The sequence below is a fragment of the Megascapheus bottae genome, chromosome 7, assembly GCF_031878675.1.
Source record: "Megascapheus bottae isolate mThoBot1 chromosome 7, mThoBot2.hap1, whole genome shotgun sequence".
Taxonomy (NCBI): domain Eukaryota; kingdom Metazoa; phylum Chordata; class Mammalia; order Rodentia; family Geomyidae; genus Megascapheus; species Megascapheus bottae.
In genome coordinates, this window is record NC_143515.1 from 47,251,665 (window position 1) to 47,275,040 (window position 23,376).

The 23,376-nt window shown below is 36.6% G+C and overlaps 1 protein-coding gene across 2 annotated transcripts in view; it reads left to right on the forward strand.

Moving 5' to 3' along the window:
• Positions 1-23,376, forward strand: part of Psme4 (proteasome activator subunit 4) — a 99,179-nt gene that overhangs the window by 45,841 nt on the left and 29,962 nt on the right. For both annotated transcript variants that reach the window (XM_090336925.1, XM_090336926.1), the window contains 12 exons: positions 587-744; positions 2,648-2,743; positions 11,323-11,378; positions 13,296-13,352; positions 13,562-13,617; positions 13,700-13,798; positions 15,235-15,297; positions 15,625-15,720; positions 18,096-18,227; positions 20,267-20,476; positions 21,367-21,503; positions 22,917-22,970. In XM_090336925.1, the coding sequence (XP_090193051.1) occupies positions 587-744; positions 2,648-2,743; positions 11,323-11,378; positions 13,296-13,352; positions 13,562-13,617; positions 13,700-13,798; positions 15,235-15,297; positions 15,625-15,720; positions 18,096-18,227; positions 20,267-20,476; positions 21,367-21,503; positions 22,917-22,970 (1,214 nt within the window). The remainder of the gene's footprint in view (positions 1-586; positions 745-2,647; positions 2,744-11,322; positions 11,379-13,295; positions 13,353-13,561; positions 13,618-13,699; positions 13,799-15,234; positions 15,298-15,624; positions 15,721-18,095; positions 18,228-20,266; positions 20,477-21,366; positions 21,504-22,916; positions 22,971-23,376) is intronic.

Consider the following 23,376-nt stretch of genomic DNA (forward strand, 5'->3'; position numbering starts at 1 on the left):
TGGAAGTAGAGCTGTGCTCAAAGTGGTAGAATGCCAGCCTTGAGGGTTTTATTGGAGAGTTTGAAGGCCCTTCTAAGGTGATATAATGCCAGCCAATGAGCAAAAGCATAAGATACTAAGTTGGAGTGTGGGTAGTTGAGATGGGGTGGGGGGCTGATAGGGAAATGAGTTGGGGAGGACAACAACTTTTACTGGAGTGTATTAATCTTGTGCTGTCTAAAACTTACACTGAGCCAGAACTCTAGCTCCTTTTCTCCCCCTACTCAAACTGTTAGTCTTGAACTATAGTTGTGCCTCAGCAGTGCCACCACCTGGCTGATTTTCTTCTCTAGTTGTACATGAAACAGGTGTGCACTGTTTCATTTATATCATTTCATACAGTTTCATTGCTAATTTATCTAGCCTCATATAAACATACTGTCACTATGCATATTAGGTAGCTCTTTAAGGAGGCAATATTTTCATTGACAACCTTTTGCATATTTTTACATATTTAGGGTATACATTTCCTGTTAAGACTTCTATATTTTGAAAAAAAAATTTCTTCAACTTCTCAATTTGTTGAACAAGTACTTCTCATTTCTAGGACTGGGGTAAACCAGGAGACTTGTGGAATCTGGGAATCCAGTGGCACGTTCCTTCTTCTGCAGAAGTGTCTTTTGCTTTCTTTCTGTTGGACTCCTTCCTCCAGCCTGAGCTCATCAAACTCCAGCGTTGTGGTGATGGGGAACTTGAAATGTCTAGGTTGGTTTTCTTTCATAATCATTTAGTATTTTTAAATTTTCAACTGAAAGAAATTACTTGTAGTTCTCTCTCAATGTACATTTTGAAAATTCTGCCATAAATGTAGTTAGGAAATCTTTTTTTAAAAATTCTGTATTGTTGGGGCCAGGAGTTTGGCCTAGTGGTTAAAGTGCTTGCCTAGCATGCATGAAGACCCAGGTTCGATTCCTCGGTACCACATACATAGAAAAAAAAGCCTGAAGGTGGTGCTGAGGCTCAAGTGGTAGAGCTCTAACCTTGAGAAAGTCCAAGGACAGTGCTCAGGCCCTGAGCTCAAGCCCAGGACCGGCAAAAAAAAAAAAAAAAAATTCTGTATTGTTTTAATGGTGATGTACAGAGGGGTTTTGCAGTCAAACTTATATACGGAAACATAAATTTTAAATAGAAAAACTGCAGAGTTCCCCCACCTCCCTTCCTTTGTAGTTTCTAGTGGAAGCTTTTCTTTTTCTTTTTTCCAGTCCTGGGCCTTGAACTCAGGGCTCAGGGCCTGAGCACTGTCCTTGGGCTTTCTCAAGGTTAGAGCTGTACCACTTGAGCTATAGCACCACTTCTGGCACCTTTCTCTGTAAATGGTACCGATGAATCTAACCAAACTCCTGGCCCTCTCGTGGAAGCTTTTCTACTTAGCAATTATTAGTAGTAGTAATAGTATTTTGAAATATGCATAGGTATGCTCCCATTGAAAAGGGTATTGGCTTGTTTTCTTCTACAGGGCTTAGATTTCTTTCTTCCTTTCTGTCTTTTTTTTTTTTTTTTTTTGGCCAGTCCTGGGCAAAGTCCTTCAGCTTTCTTAAGTCTCATGCTTTACTACTTGAACCCCAGCATCACCTCCAGGTTTTTTTTGTGGGTTTTTTTGCCAGTCCTGGTGCTTGAACTCAGGCCCTGAGCACTGTTCTTGGGCTTTCCTCAAGGCCAGCACTCTACCATTTGAACCACAGCACCACTTCCGGCTTTTTTTCCGTATATACAGTACTGAGGAATTGAATCCAGAGCACCGTGCATGCTAGGCAAGCACTCCAACACTAGGCCATACTCCCAGCCCTTTTCCTTTTTAATAATTAACCTTTATATTACGAATAGAAGTATCTCTGAGGTTTTTTTCTCTCTTTCATAAGTATTTAACAAATTGTTTTGAAACCTTACACTTACATATTTTGTATCTTTGCAATTTCCTAAAATAATAGTAAGAAAATTAGTATGAGTATGTGTTCAGCTCAAGAAATTTTTAATAGACTTGAAAGAAATCTGATTAATTAATATTGTCTATTCAACTACTTTTGGAAGCAAACATTTATTTATTTTTTTTTTTTATTTTTTTTTTTTTTGCTAATCCTGGGCTTGAGCTCAGGGCCTGAGCACTGTCCTTGGACTTTCTCAAGGCTAGAGCTCTACCACTTGAGCCTCAGCACCACTTATGGCTTTTTTCTATGTATGTGGTACCGAGGAATCGAACCTGGGTCTTCATGCATGCTAGGCAAGCACTTTAACCACTAGGCCAAACTCCCGGCCCCGGAAGCAAACATTTAGCCAGTAATGGTTTTGAAAGATAAATTAAGCTACAGTGTCTATAGTGTTGTTACTGCTTCTTGGTAGTGATCTTAGGTAAAGATGTTATTAAATTGATAATTGCTTTACAAAGGGAAGTTTTTACTTTTAAATCTTTAAAGCCTGTTTAATCAAGCAGATCTAATGTTAACCAATACATTTAATTATCCTATACTATATGTAACTTGATAAACTGAAGAAGTTTGCTGCTTCCTTGAGTTTTACACATGTCTACTTCCTAGACTTTTTGTCTTACCCACACTTTAGAGCACTTAAAGATTACAAATCTTTTAAAATATGACAATTCTTTTATCTTTAGAGATGATATTCTACAGAGCCTGACTATAGTGCACAACTGTTTAATTGGCTCAGGAAACCTCCTACCTCCATTGAAAGGAGAACCAGTCACTAACCTGTAAGTAAAAATGACTACTTTACACATTTTGCTGTTTTGCCATTTGGCGTACATTTTAAATGTTAGCCACTTGTTGAGCTACTGATTTTGTTATTGGTCTTATTTCTGTATTGCTTTATTTTAACAATACCTAAGGCACAATTTAGGATTATTATAAGATAGAATAACGAATAACTTTAGATACTGTATTTAACATTACCGGTTTGGAGATGTGTATCCACTTATTTACATATTCTTTTAAGAAAGCAAATGTTTGTTTTCCCTGTAGTCAACATTAATGTACAAGTTCGTAGGGAAAAAGAAACTTGAAGTGTTCTTCAATTAAAAATATCTTGAAGATTCCTTATGATTTTTAATTGCATTTTAACATACTATTTTGAATGAATATCTCAAATTAATCCACTGTTAGTGTTACCATATGTTATAAAGTATCATTTAGGATGAGATCAGTAGCAGTATGTCTTAACTTACTTAGTAAATGCTTTCATTATTCTGATATCTTTTCATCATTACTAAACAAGGTAATTAGAATTACCAAAGAATGAATAGGCTGGGTGCTGGTGGCTCATTCCTATAATCCTAATTACTCAACTATTTAGGAGGATTCAGATAGGAAGATTACAGTTCAAAGCCAGCCTAGGCAGGAAAGTCTTTGAGACCCATATCTCCAGTTAATCACAGAAATAAACAGAAGTGGAGCTGGGGTTCAAGTGGTAGAGTACTAGCCTTGAGCTCAAAGGAGCTCATAGCCAGTGCTCAGGCCCCATACTGGCAGGAAAAAATAAAAGAGAAAAAGAATGAGTATTAGACAGTCTCATCTTTCCCTTCACAAAACACAAAGAAGGGCTTGGAGTTTGGCCTAGTGGTAGAGGACTTCCATTGCATGGAAGACCCAGGTTCGATTCCTGGATACCACATACATAGAAAAAACCAAAATCAGTACTGTGGCTCAAGTGGCAGAGCTCTAGCCTTGAGAAAGCTCAAGGACATTGCTTAGTCCCTAAGCCCAATCCCAGGACTGGCAAAAACAACAAAACACACACACATGAGAAAATTATTTGCTAGTTTTTGCAGCAACAGAAACTCTTTAGAAGGCCTTAATGAGTGGCTTTAAAATTTTTGGCATGGGCCGGGAGTTTGGCCTAGTGGTTAAAGTGCTTGCCTGGCTTGCACGAAGACCCGGGTTCGATTCCTCGGTACCACATACATAGCAAAAAGCCGGAAGTGGTGCTGAGGCTCAAATGGTAGAGCTCTAGCCTTGAGAAAATCCAAGGACAGGACTCAGGCCCTGAGCTCAAGCCCAGGACTGGCAAAAAAAAAAAAAATTTTTGGCATGCCTGTCTTTCTTATATCTTTTTGTAGCCAGTAGAGTCATACTTATCTATAATCCCCACTTGTTTTACTCTAAACCATTGAATTTTATAGATTGTGAATCTTAAGAAGTATGGTCAGTTAAGGAAAGGAAATGTATTTTAAGTATGCTTAAGAGTTTGCTGACTTCCTTTAAAAGAATGGGTTTTTTTTTTCATTTTTGCTAAGTGAGATTGATTTAAACAGTATTTTTAAATGAGAAGCCTTCAGATTTGAAAAGAAAAATTTCCATTGATATTTCCTTCCAGTAAGAAATTAATCTGTATTTTATGGCATACTAAAAGTTATTTCCTACTTAATTCAGCATATCAGGAAATAATAGTCTTGGAAATGTTGACTGTGAGAAAATTGTAATCATTTAATCCAATACTTTTTCTATATGCAAAAGTTAGTATCAAGTCCAGATATAGTCGCCTATACCTATAGTTCCAACAACCAAGAGACCAAAAGGATCAAGCAGGCCAGCATAATTGAAGGTTAGTAATATCCACATTTAAACAAGCTGAGTGTGTATGGCAGAATATGTCTTTGATCCCAGCTACATGAAAGAAATAGGAAGGAAGATAAAGACCTGATCCTATAAAAGCACAAGACAATATCCAAAAAAGTAACTGTAGCAGAAAAGAGCTGAGGGTATGACTTAGGTGGTAGAATGCCTGCCTAGCAAGTGAGCCTTGAGTTCAAACCCAGCACTTCCAAAAAAGAAGAGATTTTTCTTATGTGATCATTAGAAGCAAGTGCTAAAAAGTTGAAGGTTTTATGTTTCCATTGCAGTTCTTGTCAGGATGTAGTCTATTTATTCTATGTACATTATAGTAGTGAATTGAAGCAAGTCTTCTTTGGAAGTATATGTTCATCATGTACTAGCTAGTTCCAGCACCTGAGAAGTTAAGGCGGGAGAATCACAGGGCTATATAATGTATGTGCTTAAAAAAAAAGTGTGTCTTTAGTTATTATAAACTCACTTTGTTCTTTATGTAATGAGATGTATTTTCATTAAGGACATGAGTATATTATGTAAAGAATTTAAAATGCAATATTATAAAATGCTCTAAAGTAGAATTATGCATTATAAGCCCTAAAATTGATGCTGAGTTACAGGATTTTCTGCACAGTAAAGATAAATTTAGGTCAAATTTCTAGAAATTTTACATTTAGAATAAAAATTTAAATGCATTTAAGAATAAATGTAGCTGGGCACTGTGGCTCATGCCTGTAAATCCTAGCTACTCAGGAGGCTGAGATCTGAGGATAGTTGTTCAAAGCCAGCTGGGGCACAAAAGTCTGTGAGCCACTTACCTCCAATTAACCACCAGAAAATTGAAAGTGGTGCTGTGGCTTAGGGGGTAGGGTGATAACCTTGAGCTGAAGAGTTTAGGAACAGCACCCGGGCCCAGAGTTCAAGTCCTATAACCTACCAAAAAAACTAAAATAAAATAAAAAGGAATTAATATAAGATTTGAACTTTTAAAAATCACTGAATAATTGTATATTTTAGGGTTCTGTCTAGTTGCTATTCTTATACAAGAGAATGATGACACAATGCAAAATTAAAAATGGTCATCTCTTTGCATTTGAATTACCAAAAGAGGGCAAAATTTCTTTTGTCAGTGGTTTGTTGAGTTTTTTTGGGGGGGGGGTGTGGTAGGAGGGGGAAAGTGAATTGTGGGTTTGAATTCAGGGCCTAGGCTCTGTCCTTGAGCCTTTTCACTCAAAACTAGCACTCTGCCACTTTGAGCTGCAGCTCCACTTCTGATTTCCTAGTGATTAATTCAAGATAAAGAGTCCTACTGGCTTTTCTGCCTGAACTGGCTTTGAACTGTGCTCCTCAGATCTCAGTCTCTTGATTAACTAGGATTATAAGCATGAGCCACCAGTGCCCAGTTTTGTCAGTTATTTTTTTTTTTCAGTGTGGGAGGGGGATCAGTAGTTCTTAACAGAATTCTTTCCAATTTATAACTTCTGTCACTTTTATCTGAAAATTTTATTTTTACAAAAATGTGATTTTTTTAAAATTCCCATGTGTAGTATTCCTTCTTTTGCAGAAGACACATTATTTTTTACCATAGTATAATAAGATAATTAAATAGATTTTCTAAAAAATATTTTTGTATACTTCATTCAAGGGTGAAATATTCTAAATTGAGATTGATTTGGAAAAACAAAATAATGATTCTGTTTTTATCTGGTGAAGAAAGAATATCTGTAAAATATGGCAAAAGTAAGTTAAAACAAGCAGAAGAAAAGAATACACTTTAGGGCATTAGTTAGGCCAAAGGAACTAGAGAGAGCAGATAAGATGGGAATGTTAAGGCTCAAGATCTGATGTTGACCCTGCATAATTTTTGGATGAGTGCTTTAGTGGAATGTTTAGGATATTTGAGGAAATACATCTTGCTAATAACAGTTTGGTTGTGATATCATGGAACATCATGAGATTCATGGCCTCAAATTTCAAACTGCTGGGAGAATTACATAGCATTTTAAACATTAACTTAAGGATTCTTGTAGTAGTCTTAAAATTATTTTCAGTATGGTTACTCAGTATTGAATTTGCTTTGTGTATGTATTGGCAGAATAGTATTGACCTGGGAAGACGGTGAAAACTTAGATGTTGAGTACTAATGAGTTTTCCTTTGGGAACACCTAACTTGGTTTCTAATTAACTGTACTTGTTAGTTTTAATCTCATGGTTAGAGAAATGGCTACTAAATGTGAAAGCATATATACTGTGCCATGTGATTAGAGACTACAATATGGAAAAAGCTAATTCCTAAGCATAAAAAGTAATAGTCTATCTGTAAGCATTGTTGTACTTTTGAGCCTGTAGGAATGTAGGACTGATAAATACTTGTACTTACTATGAACTTTACCTGGTCAACGTATGGGTTCTTGAGGGTAATTATGGATAAAAAATGTTTAAAGTTTAGCACAACTTTAAACAATTTAAAGTTCAAGCAATTTTTTCATTCAGTTTACTGAGTTAATTTTAAATGGAAGTTCTTCTTTTATTCTTGGGACCATAAGTGAATATTTTCAGAGAGAATGGATGTGCTGTAGTTCTTATAGCTTACCTTTATAGATGTGGCAGTTAGAGCATGTTTTTCCAGGGTTATACAGGAATTTTAGACACTTTGTTTTAATCCTGAAATCTTCAGCTTCTCCTTTTTTTCAGCCCACTTCCTCTATAATCTTTTAGGTTTAACCAGCTATCATAGAATACAAAAACTAACATCTACAAAACAGGGTTACTCAAGGTAGAGGAGTCACCATTTTTCATTTCAAAATATTTCTTTGTGCCCTTTCCTCAGACCTATTAAATATTCTTAGGATCTCAGATTTCACTAACTTTTCACTGCAGAAAATTCTTAAGGTCTAATAGACCATTTCATTGATATGTGAAAGGATGTGTTGCATATGCAATGAGGGGCAGGGCTAGCTAACCTCTCTTGGCACCTCCAGGAAACTACCCAGCTCTGCTGGGGAAGCTGCACACAGAAAAGGAAACAGTTACTACTCCACGGTGAGTAACCCTGTTTTCTCCTTATTTCACGTTCTGACTGTTCTTATTGATCTCAAGGTTAATTTTAAGTCTAGCAGTTTATAAAATTTCTCTTTAACTTAGCAACCCTTTGTTTACATGGTAGACTGAACCAGTTTTTCAGTTGTGTTGACAGCTGTTACTGATGCACAGAACTGAATTGGATAATAGAACACAGAAATAGATCAATCATTTCTTTTGAAATGATGTTTTGTTGATGGGAGGGACTTCCCATTAGTGTGTTGATTATATATTTTCTATGTATTCATTTGGGGTAGGAAGGATTGATTATTGGAAAGGACAGGATGTTCTTCCACGTGAAAAAATTCTATGTAAATGGTTGTACCTGTTATGTGATAATTCACATAGTCTTCATTTGCACGTTTAATTTGCATTTATGTTATTTTCTTTTTTACCATCCTCTTTCCCACTTTTCAGTTCTGTGAGTGTAAAGACTGCCACCTAGTGTTACAAATGGCACAGCAGATCTTTTAAGTGTCACAAATACTTAACACTTCTTTTTTTTAATATGAGTTAGGTGTCCTGGAACCATCTAGATCATATAAAGCTTTAATAACTTCATTATCATTATGATTGTGTGGGTGAAATTATTTACAATATGTTGTATTGGAATTACTGCTTAGACTTATGTTTAATTTTCCAATTAAATGGTAATATGTAAAATGATGATCTTTGATATAAGTTATAGGTATTTTTGCTATACCTTTTAGTCAGAACATATATCTGTACGTGTTGATCATATCTTGTCTATTTGGCTTAGATTACAAATAGGCCTAAAAGTTATTAGTAAAGTTTTAGATACCATTGAGTGTAGCCTGCTCACATGTGCAGTTGTAAGGTAGTTACAAAGGCTTATTCTTAAAGTGTTCCTTGGATAATGTATAGTTTTGTTTTTTTAAATCATTAGCCTGGAGCTAGAGCTATGACTCAAGCAGTAGAATGCCTGCCTAGCAAGCCCAAAGCCCTCAGTTTAATTATAATAGATATGAAAAAATCAAATTAAAGTTGACTCATAAATCAGCATAAAAGGTAGATAACAGAAGGTAGATAACCAGAAGAAGTATAAATGATTTTTATTTAAATGCATTAGTTAACTCTTTAAATCTTTATACACAGTGATAATTTTTATAATAGAATAAATTATAATCTTGAATTTTGAAATGGATAATTCAGTGATAAATGGATTTAAGAAATTAGCATCAGAGTGCCGGGGGAGGTGACTCACGCCTGTAATCCTAGCTACTTGGGAGGCTGAGATCTGAGGATAGTGGTCAGCCCCGGCACTAAAAACCTTAAGAGTCTTCTCTCAGATTAACCACTAGAAAACAGGAAGTGGGGCTGTGACTCAGTGGGTAAGGTGGTAGTCTTAAGCTGAAAAGCTCAGGGACAGCACCCAGGCCCAGAGTTAAAGTCCCATGACCGCCTCCCCCCCAGCCACACACACACACAAAGAAATTAGTATCAGAGCCAGGCACCAGTGGCTCACGCCTATAAACCTAGCTACTCAGGAGGCTGAGATCTGAGGCTCAAGGTTCATAGCCAGCCAGGGCACAAAAGACAGTGAGACTCTTATCTCCAATTAACTACCAGAAAACCAGAAATGGAGCTGTGGCTCAAGTGGTAGAGCACTCTCCTTGAGCTGAAGAGTTAAGGGAACGCCCAGGCTCCATGAACAACAAAAAAAATTAAAGAAAAGAAATTAGCATCAGGCTGGGTGCTGATGATTCACACCACCCATAACCTAGTGTCTCAGGAGGATAGGATCTGAAGACTGAGGTTAGAAACCAGCTTAGGCAGAAAAGATTGAGATTCTTATCCCCAGTTAAAAAATAGACAGGGGAGCTGGGGCTCAAGTGGTAGAGTGCCAGCATTGAGTGAAAAAAGCTTGCCTAGACTGTGATTGAGTTCAAACCCCAGTATGGCATACCAGAAAAGAGGGGGCAAGAGAGAGAATTAGCATCAGACATTTTAGATACAATGTTTCTAAATGTGGTTACAGAATGATTGGTATTACTAGAACTATATATGTATATATAAAACAGACTCCAGATTATAAAGTCAGCCTTTTTTGATACAGTAAACATTATAAAAAATTAATTTGGTATAGAGCTTCTTCCTAAATCTTAGTTGTAAGATTAGTGTCTGTACTTAAAATTGATGCTTGATTTACTATTATATGGGTTAAAATATAACTAATGCTTTTAGCAGCTATGAGGAACTATCTGTTACATAATAGCTTATGTCAGTTATATGCCCAGGCTCTGTAAGAAAGGAGGGTAGGGACCAGGAGTTTGACCTAGTGGTAGAGTGCTTGACTAGCATGCACAAAGACCCAGGTTTGATTCCTCAGTACCATATACATAGAGAAACATCAGAAGTGGTGCTATAGCTCAAGTGGTAGAGCTCTGGCCTTGAGAAAGCCCAAGGACAATGCTCAGGCCCTGAGTTCAAGTCCCATGACTGGCAAGAAAAAAAGACAGTGATACTCCCTTATATTTTATCCTCATTACTCTTGAGGTACAATCAATTTTCTCTCCATTTGCAGTAGGGACTTTGAAATCTGGTTTAATTTTTTACAGACAAGATTTTGAATACATAGATACTTCTAATAAGACACAATTTTAGAAGATGCTCTAGTTTGTGAACTGTTAACAGAGGTTGAAACTTCACAGAATGAAAACCAATTTTAAGAAAAAAGTAAAAAGCAAGTGAGCATTTATTTTATACTATAAATACTAACAAGTCACCAAATAAATTAGTTGGAGAAAAGCATTTCCCTGTTTATACACTACAGACTTGGTTTTGAAGCTTAAGATGTTGCTATCCATTCACTGAATTACAGTGAGAAATATAAATAACTTATGATCACTGAAATAGCTAAATATAAGGATCTGTAACTTAAAAAATTAAGAGTGATAACTCATTTAATTCATAAAGGTATGGGGGATGCTTTATTTAATAACAGTGCTTCATTATAAGTGCTGTACAGTTGGTTAGTGATCAGTAATATAATACAGTTTTTCTTTTAATTAGCCTGTATTGGTTCTGCTTACTCTACCTTTCCTTGACATTTATGCTATGTTCCTTTTCTTACATGTTTCCTCTATAAACTCTGTTCTTACCTAAAAGGTTACTTTCCCCTTTTAAAATGAATTTAAATATCTGGGTCTGGTTGTGGCAGCATACTTAGAAAGTTTTTTTTTTCAAAAGCAATTGTATTTTACTATAAGTTTTAGGAGAGATTTTTTTTCTGGTTTAAGGATACACAGGTCATGATTATCTATAAAAGCTTATCTGCTATATATACTTTAGTGTAATATGACTAAATTTTGACCATAATTATACAGTTATAAAACCAGATTTTCGTTGTATGAATGTGTAAATGTAATTAAATCATTGGACTTAAGGTTTTACTTTTGAATGTTCTGAGAATTGAATAAATTCCCTCTAAGGATGCCAAATTAACATTTTCTTTTAAATGTTAAACACATAGCGTTAATCTTCAGAAGAATTGAAGCATTGAAGATCGGAAACCTATTAAGAGAGCAGTGCTATCTTTATTTAAACATTCTAACAGCCATTTCCTTTCTGGGTTTTTTTTGTATTGATATTATTAATAAATGTAAGCACTATTGTTTTTATACAGGGTACCAAGTATGGTGTCCTTGGAGGAAACAAAGTTGTATACTGGGCTTGAATATGGTATGTGAATATTAATCCGTGTGGATCATTTATAACAGTCTGTAAGGATTTAAGAATAGCTTCATAGTTTGACTGTGATATGTAAGTTAATCAGTTGCACAATAATAATTTTTCAATATTTCTTGAGACACTAGAAACGTTTGTGTGAAGAATAGCCAGTACAAGATAGCAGTTGGTCATTGCCTGACTTAAGTAACTTTAACCCCTCCGTATCTCACTTTTATAATAACTAGAGAGCTGTTTCTTGAAAGATAGCAATTGAGTTACTAAGTTAAGCATTTTTATGTTCAGAGGTAGGCTGTCTTGCATAATAACCTTCATTTTGCATTATAACTAATTTGTGTAATTCTTTCAGGATCAATACTTTAAACTTGACATGAATGAAAATATTATAACCTTCTGTTCTAATGAACTCTGTATGTTGTCTATCGTAATGAGTTACATTTTATTTTTATTTTGTTTTTTGAGATGTGATAATGGGTACTGAATGGGCACCTTGTGTATGACAAGTGCTCTAGCACTGAGCTCTACCCCAACCACTTAAATTTGATTGTTTTTTTGTTTGGGGTTTTTTTTTTTTTTTTTTTTTTTTTTTTTGCCTGTCCTGGGCTTGGACTGAGGGCCTGAGCACTGTCTTTGGCTTCATTTTCTCAAGGCTAGGGCTCTACCACTTGAGCCTCAGCACCACTTCTGGCTTTTTTTCTATGTATGTGGTACCAAGGGATCAAACCTGGGTCTTTGTGCATGCTAGGCAAGCACTCTACCACTAGGCCAAACTCGCGTCCCCTTAAATTTGATTTCTATGTGAAACAATGGAGAATGTAATTCAATGGTAGAGCATAAGAAACATTACATTATGGCAATTTAATATTCTAAACTCAACATTTGTAGAAACCTAAAACATCTTATTGGTGAATTAACATTAATTATGTACATTAATTTCTCATGCATAAAATTATTTATATACATTTAGCTAGTCATATATATTCATTGCTTGATATCAGTTGTCCATAACTATTTAATAATGAATTTGTGGCCTCTAGTTAGCAACTAGAGTCTTTGAAATGTTATCAGTGGTAGTATTTATTTCTTAGGTTCTGGGGGGAAGAGGACCTGGAGAGGACAGTCTTGGGACCTGGGTAGTGTCCCTAAGCCTTTATGCTCAAGACTAGCACACTTGAGCCACGGTGCTACTTCTGGTTTTTTGGTGGTTCATTGGAGATAAGTCTGATCCTCAGCCTCCTGAGTAGCTAGGATTATAGGTGTGAGCCTCCTCTAGCCATTTAACTTGTTTGTTTGTTTGTTTGTTTTTTTAAAAAAACACTTATTTTTTTTCGGGGGGGGGGGGCGGGGGTCATAGGGCTTGAACTCTGGGTACTGTCCCTGAGCTCTGCAGCTCAAGGCTACCACCCTACCCCTTAAGCCATTGCCCCACTTCCTGTTTTCTAATAATTAATTGGAGATAAGACTCTTAAGGTCTTTAGTGCCTGGGCTGGCTTTGAACCTTGATCCCCAGATTTCAGCCTCCCTGAATAGCTAGGATTATAGCTACCATGCCTGGCCCATTTAACTTATTTCGTGGTATTGGTAGCTATTTTTTGAGATAAGGTCTTTTTATAGTGCACAAGCTAACCTGAAACCCAACATCTTCCTGATTCCATGTGTTGGAATCTTGGATATATACTTCCTCCAGATCCATCATAATGAAGTGCAGGTTTTAGAATTCTAATCTAGTGTCTAGTCACTGATGCAACTTAGATAAAAACAACAATTAAAAAAAAATAGACCCATACCCCCCTACCTTCCAACCACTGGATATGTTATCCTTTCCAAACAGAAGCTATTAATATAAACATCAGTAACCTGAGTAGCATTCAGTGTGCAAACTTTCTTTACTTTTTTTTTTGTTTAAACTAGATACATCAAGAGAGAACCACCGAGAAGTGATTGCTAGGGTCATAAGGAAACTTCTTAGTAAGTATATAAAAGCAAGTACACACGTGTGTTTAACTGACGATCTACTAAGAAGTTTAGTAATTTTAGTAGGCTCTATCTTAGGTGCTTTTATGTAACATTTTTATTTTAAATTTTGAGAATTTGAAGCATTATTTCTTAAGTAATGGATTGCAACTGATTTAGTAATTCAAAATACTTAAACTGGTGTTTTTTTTAAACCATTGTAGATCATATACTTGACAAGTCAGAAGATGATACCAAGTCATTGTTTCTTATCATAAAGGTATAATCATCATTTTATAGTTCCATAATTATTCATATGATTTGATGACTTACAAAATAAAATTTGAAATTCTTTGACACAGATTATTGGAGACCTTTTGCAATTCCAAGGATCTCATAAGCATGAATTTGACTCCCGGTGGAAAAGTTTTAACTTAGTAAAGAAATCAATGGAGAATCGGGTTAGTATTTTCACATAAAAGTCTGGAATAATATCTTGTTTTATTTTATTATCAGCATAATGAATAGAGAGGTTACAATTAAACTCGTCAGGTAGTAGATGCATTACTTCTCTCACATTAATACCCCTTTGAAACTATATTTTTTTAAGTTGCATAAAACACATGATTTGGAAAATAATTTTCATAAAAGAAAATTTTTTCTTTTTTTTTTTTTGCCAGTCCTGGCCTTGAGCTCAGGGCCTGAGCACTGTCCTTAGGCTTTCACAAGGTTAGAGCTCTGCCACTTGAGCCTCAGCACCACTTCTGGCTTTTTTTTCTATGTATGTGGTACCAAGGAATCAAACCCGGGCCTTTGTGCATGCTAGGCAAGCACTTTAACCACTAGGCCAATTTCCCGGCCTGAAAATTTTTTCTTGTAAATTAAAAAATAATATAGATCACATCAGTCTTAGAAAACATACACAAACTCAAACACTTTTTTTTTTTTCTTTTTATCTTTTTTCCTTTTCCTTTTTTTTGGTTGTCATGGGGCTTGAACTTTGGGCCTGGGCACTGTTACTGAGCCCTTCAGCTTAAGGCTAGTATTCTACCAGTTTAAGCCACAGGGCCACTTCCAGTTCTCTGGTGCCTAATTGCAGATAAGAATCTCACAGACTTTCATGCCCAGGCTGGCTGTGAACTTCGATCATTAGATCTTAGCCTCCAGAATAGCAAGGGTTACAGGCATGAGCCACTGGAGCCTAGGTGAAAAGCTATATTTTACTTATGCAAAATCGTCTATTGCTTTCTGTGATCACCTCTGAACCTTCAGTTAAGGTTTTGGACAAGAGCATTTAGGTTGTCTTGCAAAAATGTTAAAGAAATTAAAAATTGCAATTGTCTATTGGCTTGAATGTTACATAAATGTAAAAAATAAATATATTTCTGAGCTTATCTGGAAGCACAGAACTGGAGACTTTGACTGAAGTTGACTTTATCAAGGTTGTTAATTGTGCTAAATGTTTTAGACACAGGGAATGTAAGGAATATAAAGGGGCAAGGAAGAAGAAAGATGTTAAAAAATGTATTATCAAAAAGGACCATGTTTTCTATTACTAGTTTAGGATAGTATATTTTAAAATGTAAGACTGGGGGCCAGGAGTTTGGCCTAGTGGTTAAAGTACTTGCCTAGCATGTGCGAAGACCCAGGTTCGATTCCTTGGTACCACATACATACAAAAAAAAAAAAAGCTGGAAGTGGTGCTGAGGCTCAAGTGGTAGAGCTCTAGCCTTGAGAAAGTCCAAGGACAATGCTCAGGCCCTGAGCTCAAGCCCAGGACTGGCAAAAAAATAAATAAATAAAATAAAAGGTAAGACTGATGTCTGTAGAATGAATGAAATCTTACTAATACTCAGCTATACAGATGATGGTTTTTGAAATTGTAATTTTTTTCCAGCTCCATGGGAAAAAGCAGCATATCAGAGCACTGTTGATTGACAGAGTAATGTTACAGCATGAGGTAAATATATCTTTAATGGTGATCTTTTAAAATGCTAGCTGTCGGGCTGGGAGTTTGGCCTAGTGGTAGAGTGCTTGCCTAGCATGCACGAAGACCCAGGTTCAATTCCTTGGTACCACATATGTAGAAAAAAGCTGGAAATGGAGCTGAGGCTCAAGTGGTAGAGCTCTAGCCTTGAGAAAGTCTTAAGGACAGTGCTCAGGCCCTGAGCTCAAGCACAGGACTGGCCAAAAAAAAAGATTGAAAATTCTAGCTGTCTAGTTGAGGTTTTCATATTTAAATTAACTTTTAGTAAATATTTCAAGGTCTGATTTGCATTTTTCTTAGCTACGAACACTAACTGTTGAAGGTTGTGAATATAAAAGAGTTCATCAAGATATGATCAGAGATCTTCTTCGATTATCTACAAGTTCATACAGTCAGGTAAAGTTTATCCAAATACTTCGTTCCCTCATATTTTCATTTTATGACATGCATTTTTAAAAAATCCCATTTTAACAGTGGAGTTTGCCCAAACCTCTTCCATAGGTGAGATTGATTGGACTATGATATAAGCATATAGAAATGTAATGTTGGAACCCTTCCCACAAATAATGTAAAATTATTAGAAAAAAACTCAATTCCATAGTTTGCACTGAAAAAAAAAAAATCTGATAAAAATCCAGGTTTACAGTTAGGAATGTGACTTCCTGGTATAGTGCTTGCTTAACATGCGTGGAGCCCTGGGTTCAGTTCCTTAGTACTACAGAAACAGAAAACGATGGAAGTACTGCTGTGGCTCAAGTGGTACTCTTGAGCAAAAGAAGCTCAGGGGCAGTGCCTAGGCCTGAGTTTAAGCCCAAGGACTGCCCCTGCTCCCTAAAAAAATTTATGCTTTCTCGGCTGGGAATTTGGCCTAGTGGTAAGACCCAGGTTCGATTCCTTGGTACCACATACATACAAAAAAGCCGGAAGTGGTGCTGAGGCTCAAGTGGTAGAGCTCCAGCCTTGAGAAAAGTCCAAAGACAGTGCTCAGGCCCTAAGCTCAAGCCCAGGACTAGCCAAAAAAAAAAAAAAAAAATGATGCTTTCTCTAACTCATTGGCATTGAAAGGACCTTTCAGATTTCATATGTTTCAATTAAAAGAATTAAAAATAAGAGTGTGCAAGTTTGCTGTCTTCATTTGACTCTTTTTGTTGTTGTTTAAATTTGAGAAATAATGCTAGTATATGATGTTTTTACTATTGAATTGGTGAGATCTTATTAAGGTTGCTACTCTGAAGACCCTATCAGTCTTCCTATGCATTATGCTTTGGATTCCGTTCTTTAAGGTATGATAAAACTGTATCCAAGTATAGAGAACTGGAAAAAGAAAGAATTTATGACCAGTTAGTCTTTTTTATATAGTAGATATCGTTGTGTAGACAGAATAAATGTGACTGTTCTCATCAATAAATCAAGAAATGCACCAATTAACAGTGTCTACTCATTAATATTTCTGCTTTTACCCCACCCATAAAAGCCTTGCTGCAACTGGACCCTGTGCAACCTCTCTGGTTTGCCTGGGAGCAGACCCCAAATAAACTTTCCACCATCTGCCTTTAAAAAGCAAAAGAAAGGGGCCGGGAGTTTGGCCTAGTAGTTAAAGTGCTTGCCTAGCATGCATGAAGACCCAGGTTCTATTCCTTGGTACCACATATAGAAAAAAGCCGGAAGTGGCGCTGAGGCTCAAGTGGTAGAGCTCTAGCCTTGAGAAAGTCCAAGGACAGTGCTCAGGCCCTGAGCTCAAGCCCAGGACTGGCAAAAATAAATAAATAAATAAATAAAAATAAAAAAGCAAAAGAACTCAACAAAATGTTTTATAGGGGCAGGGAGTTTGGCCTAGTGGTTAAAGTGTTTGCCTAGTATGCACAAAGACCTGGGTTCGATTCCTTGCTACCACATACATACAAAAAAGCCGGAAGTGGTGCTGAGGCTCAAGTGGTAGAGCTCTAGCCTTGAGAAAGTCCAAGGACAGTGCTCAGACCCTGAGCTCAAGCCCAGGACTGGCAAAAAATAAATAAATAAATAAATAAAAATAAAAAATAAAAAAGCAAAAGAACTCAACAAAATGTTTTATAGGGGCAGGGAGTTTGGCCTAGTGGTTAAAGTGTTTGCCTAGTATGCACAAAGACCTGGGTTCGATTCCTTGCTACCACATACATACAAAAAAGCCGGAAGTGGTGCTGAGGCTCAAGTGGTAGAGCTCTAGCCTTGAGAAAGTCCAAGGACAGCGCTCAGGCCCTGAGCTCAAACCCAGGACTGGCCAAAAAAAAAAAAAATTGTTTTATAGTCTGCTGCTTCTTAGCTAGGTTATTAAATGTTTATCAGTCGCATTCACTCTCCCTTTTTTAAGAATCATTATAACCTAGGGGCCAGGAGTTTGGCCTAGTGGTTAAAGTGCTTGCCTAGCATGCACGAAGACCCGGGTTCGATTCCTCGGTACCACATACATAGAAAAAAGCCAGAAGTGGTGCTGAGGCTCAAGGGGTAGAGCTCTAGCCTTGAGAAAGTCCAAGGACAGTGCTCAGGCACTGAGCTCAAGCCCAGGACTGGCAAAAAAGAAAAAAAAGAATCATTATAACCTAAATAAAACATGGGTGTGATTGGTGATATTGTGCTTTTTTTGATAATTATTTGCTCATTTTTTTAAATAATTGTGATATATTTTTCAGTTGACTAGAAAAACAATGTCAGTTTGTTTCCATAATTAGAAATGTTTTTTGTAAGTTTGTCTTCTATTTAATGAAAATCTTTTGCTTTTTAATACTTTTCTCTAGGTCAGAAATAAGGCTCAGCAAACTTTTTTTGCTGCTTTGGGAGCATATAACTTCTGTTGTAGAGATATCATTCCTTTGGTCTTGGAGTTCTTACGGCCGGGTAGACAAGGTGTCACACAACAACAATTCAAGGTACAGGTATTTCAATTTCACTATGAAAAGTTTCAAACACATAGAAATGTTGAGAGAATTCTGTAGTATGTTCAGTAGAAACTGTTCTATATTACAAACTATCAAATAGCCATCCACTAATCTTATTTTTTTTTTTTTTGCCAGTCCTGGGCTTGAACTCAGGGCCTGAGCACTGTCCTTTGACTTTCTCAAAGCTAGAACTCTACCACTTGAGCCTCAACACCATTTCTGCCTTTTTTCTATGTATGTGGTACCGAGGAAGTGAACCTGGGTCTTCGTGCATGCCAAACAAGCACTCTACCACTAGGCCAAACTCCTGGCCCCCAATCTTATTTTTTAAATGCAACTCAGATGAGTTGAAGATAACAATACATTCTTCTAACTAAATTGCCTTTTTCTCTTCTCCTCCCTATTTACTCTCATGTCTGTGATTCTTATTATGGGAAGTATAGGTATTGTTTTCTGTTCTGGATAGATAGGATAACAGGCATGCATTACTACATTTTATCTTACTCAGATTTCCATGTCTAACCACCTTTTAGACATTGTCTCCAGTCATAAAATCAATCAGTATATCTTGCCCAGATTCTGTTGCATCTCTATAGGATGTATGTAGTATTTGCCTTGTAATCATTTCTTTCTTTTCTGTTCCCATTACATCATCTTTCACATAGTTGATTAAACTATGTCTTGGCCTCTTCTGTCATGCTAGTAGTTATACTATTCTAAACAGTTTGATTTTTCCTTTGTCATTGGTCAGGCAGACTGTTCAGCCACAAGTGCTTCCTAAAAATTCTTTGCCTACATAGGAAGAATGTGCAGCCCAGTGTCAATGGTTCATGCCTGTAATGCTAGTTATTCAAGATGCTAAGATCTATGGATCGAGGATAGATGTTGTAGAATGCCCACTGTGAATGAGAACCATAGACACACATATCAGGTCTGGAGAAGTGGCTTAAGTGTCTATTTAGCTAGTTCAGGGCCCTGAATTCAGTCCCTGTATCACCAAATGAAAAGTATCTATTAGGGGTCTTGGGGTTTGGCCTAGTGGTAGAGTGCTTGCCTAGCATGCACAAAGACTTGGGTTCGATTCCTCAGTACCACATACATAGAAAAGTAGTGCTGTGGCTCAAGTAGTAGAGTTCTAGCCCTGAGAAAGCCAAGGACAGTGCTCTGCCCCTGAGCGAAAGCCCCAGGACTGACCAAAAAAACAACAACAACAAAATCTAATAGGTCACCAAACAAGGTTATCAAATAACTTTATAGAGGGCATATGAAGAGGAATGGAATACTGGGCGGGTAAAGATTCAGAAATGAAGTTAAATTAGATGTTCTGGAAATGGTAGTGTTTTGATAATGATACCTTTTTTTTTTTAAAGATATAAAGAGCGCACCCACTGTCATCAACATCATTTTAAATAAGCTTCTTTGGGTGGAAAGTAGAGTGTAATTAATACACTCAGTAAAATATTAGGAAAATTAATATTTATTTGTTGGTTGGTTGTGTGGCTTGAACTTAGAGCCTGAGTGCGTTCTTGAGCTTTTTCAATCAAAACTAATGCTTTACCACTTTGAGTCAGTGTCACTTCTGGTTTTCTGGTGCTAAGTCTCATGGACTTTTGTGCCCAGGCTTGTTTAAACCACAATCCTCAGATCTCAGTCTCCTGAGTAGCCAAGATAACAGGCATGAACCACTAGCTCCCAACTCTAGTTATTAAATAATAATTTCAGACCTAACATATTGAGTGATATGTTCCATGGCCTTTATGGTATGGTATGGTATGGTATGGTTGAAAAAACCATGTTTTTTAAAGATATAATTATTTTTCCTGTATTATTTTATTGATTGCTATTCTATTAGGAAATTGCTGAATATTACTTAATCGTCAAGTTCAGGTTTCTAAAAGTAATATGTTAAATATGTGAACCTATTTTTAAAACAAAAAACATCAAGTATATTTAAGTAATACTTGTGGCTACTTGGTAACAACTAAATCTTACTTCTTCTTTTCTATGTGACTTAATTTTTTTTTCTGCAGGGTGCCTTATATTGCCTTCTTGGAAATCACAGTGGAGTGTGCTTGGCAAATCTTCATGATTGGGACTGTATTGTGCAGACTTGGCCAGCAATTGTTTCCTCGGGGCTTAGCCAAGCAATGTCTTTGGAAAAGCCATCCATAGTGAGGCTGTTTGATGATCTTGCAGAAAAGATTCATAGGCAATATGAAACAATTGGCTTGGACTTCACAGTAAGCAAATATTTTCATTTCAGTTTTAGTGAGAATGCCACCTTATTGAAATACCTTTTCATGTCTTTTTCATCTTAATAACAATGTCTTAGGCCATTGTAATGATTTTTATTACTAATGTTAGGTTTCTCTCACCATTTCTACTTTTTAGTGATGAATATTACAGAGAATGGTAGAATAGCAAATTTGAGCTTGTCCTTCCACAAGCCAGATCATTTTCTGCCAAGAGGCCCTAATTGGTTAAAATCCTTTTCTGTAAACCACTAATCTACTTTCTGTCTGTTTGGATTTGTTCATTAACGAACATCTATAAGTGGAATCAGTATATGTTTTGTAGTCTTTTGTGTCTGGCCTCTTTTTACTTAACATAAAATTATTAAGTCTCACCAGGCACTGGTGGCACACATCCTAGCTACTCCAGGAGGCTGAGATCTGAAGATCTCTGTTCAGAGCCAGTCCAGGCATGAAAGTCCATGAGACTTTCATCTCCAATTAACCAGCCAGAAAACTGGAGGTGGCACTGTGGCTCAAGTGGTAGAGCGCTAGCCTTGAGCTGAAGAGCTCAAGGACAATGCCCAGGTCCAGAGTTCAAGCCCCACGACCAACTAAAAACAAAACAAAAACAAATAATAAGCAAAATCAGCATCTGATGTCCTCTAATAGGCCCTACCTTCTGTAGACACATCACATATCAAAAGTTGCTTCACATTCATCATTGTATTGATCATTATGGTAGATCCTTCATGATGAAACCACTTCCACAAAGATCTGCTTCCAAACACTTACTATATACCAAGCCTTCAAGAGAGAGCCTTTAGATCCAAACAGTAGCTGTCTATGTTATATATCATAGTTCTTTATTTTTTTATCTGCTTTTTTTTTAAAATAAGATTCCAAAGTCCTGTGTTGAAATAGCGAAACTACTTCAACAGTCAAAACACCCTTCAGTTAACCAGACATTTCTTAGCCCAGAAACAATTCAAGAAGGACTTAAACGCCAGCAAGAAAAGAATGCTGATTCCCTGAGGTAATTAATAAATCATCTGCTAAGATACAACTTATATTTAGCAAGTTTTAAATAATGGTAATATGTAGATGCACTTTATTATTTACTGATTTTTATATATTGACCTGAGAAAAAGCAAAAAAGAAAAAAAAGGGATATATCACAAACTCCTGATTGTTACTTTTAGCTATACAAATAGGAAATAAATGTTAAAAAGTTATTTTTGTATTGTATCTTTTTCCAGTGTGAATTGTCTTTGATACTTTTAGATAATAACATAGCAGATAGCATAATTGATACATCTCAGACATTGAATCCTAAATTCATGTTCAACACATATCATTTTATACCACATATAACTGGTAGTTATGGCTTATCAGATTTGATACTAAGATTTGGGGGGAACAAAGAGATTTAGTGCTGATATCCAATAGGAGCCTTCAGTTTTGGCTTTACCTTGTTGACTGTTGCTTTATGATACGGTTTTGGTTACTGTTTTGTGATTTTTTTTTTTTTTTGGCTTGTCCTAGGCACTGTTCCTGAGCCTCTTTGTGCTCAAGGCTAGTGCTCTACCACTTAAGCCACACATAATGCCACTTTTTGCTTTTTCTGAGTATTTTATTGGAGATGAGAGACTCACAGACCTTCCTGCCTGGGCTGGCTTTGAAGTGTGGTCCTCAGAACTCAGCCTTCTGAGTAGCTAGGATTACAGTCATGAGCCACCTCACCCGGCTTCTGAAATGTCTTTCATGGAGGATGCTTGCTTTTTTGTATGTGAGAAGGTTTCACTGTACTGCCTGTTCCGGTCTATAACTCCTGGGCTCAAGTGTTCCTCTCTTGCCTCATCTTCTTGAGTGCTCTGTCTATAGGTACCAGGCTACCCTATCCAGTTTGTTTTTCAAAATATCTTTATAAATAAAGAAACTCTACTGGACAGAAGTTTGGCCTAGTGATAGAGTGCTGGCCTCGCGTGCATGAAGACCTTGCGTTTAATTCTTTGGTACCACATACATAGAAAAGCTGAAAGTGGTGTTGTGGCTCCAGTGATTTAGGGCTGGCCTTGAGTAAAGCCCAAAGACAATGCTCGGTCTCTTGAGTTCAAGCCCCAGGACTGGCAAAAAACAAAAAAATAAATTCTGAGAACCTACCTAATGTATTTCAAATAGCCATCTCTGTGTGTAGGTAGACCATTCTTTTTACTTTTTTTTTTTTAACTTTACTTTTGAATGCCCACTAAGAAACTGTTGCTTGCTGTACCTAGTCTTTCTTGTTCTTTTCCCAGAACTACTCTAACTCTGGCTTGCTTCTTACTAGGGCTTTTTACTCTGGTGAATCACATTTTATAGGGAATAGATTTGAGTAGAATTTGAATTTATATTATGTTATTTGATATTTATTGTAATAAAACAATTCTCTTGAATTAATTTTTTTAAGAAACTATGAAAATCTGGTAAATGCTTTGCTGGATGGTGTAGAGCAAAGAAATCTGTAAGTATAAAAGTTATTTAAAATCTTTTAGTGTTATAGAAGTTTTTTACTTAGAAGACTAATGACTTACAGAAGTTTGTACTTTGGTGACACTGTGAATATGGCTTAGTGGTAGAGTGCTTACCTAGAATGCATGAAGCCCTGGGTTTGAGCTCTCAGTATCATGGAAACAGAAAAAAACCTAGAAGTGGCATTATTGCTTAAGGGGTAGAGTGCTAGTCTTGAGTAAAAGAAGTTCAGGGACAGTGCCTAGGTCTTGAATTCAAGCCCCAGGACTGGCAAAAAGAAAAAGAAATTTATGCTTTGTGTGCTAAAGACTATGGGGGAGCTTCAGAAGGTAAGAGCAATGTCTTTTGGCATTGTCCTTTGGTAGACCTATTTTAATTCTTGAGAAATTTACAATTTG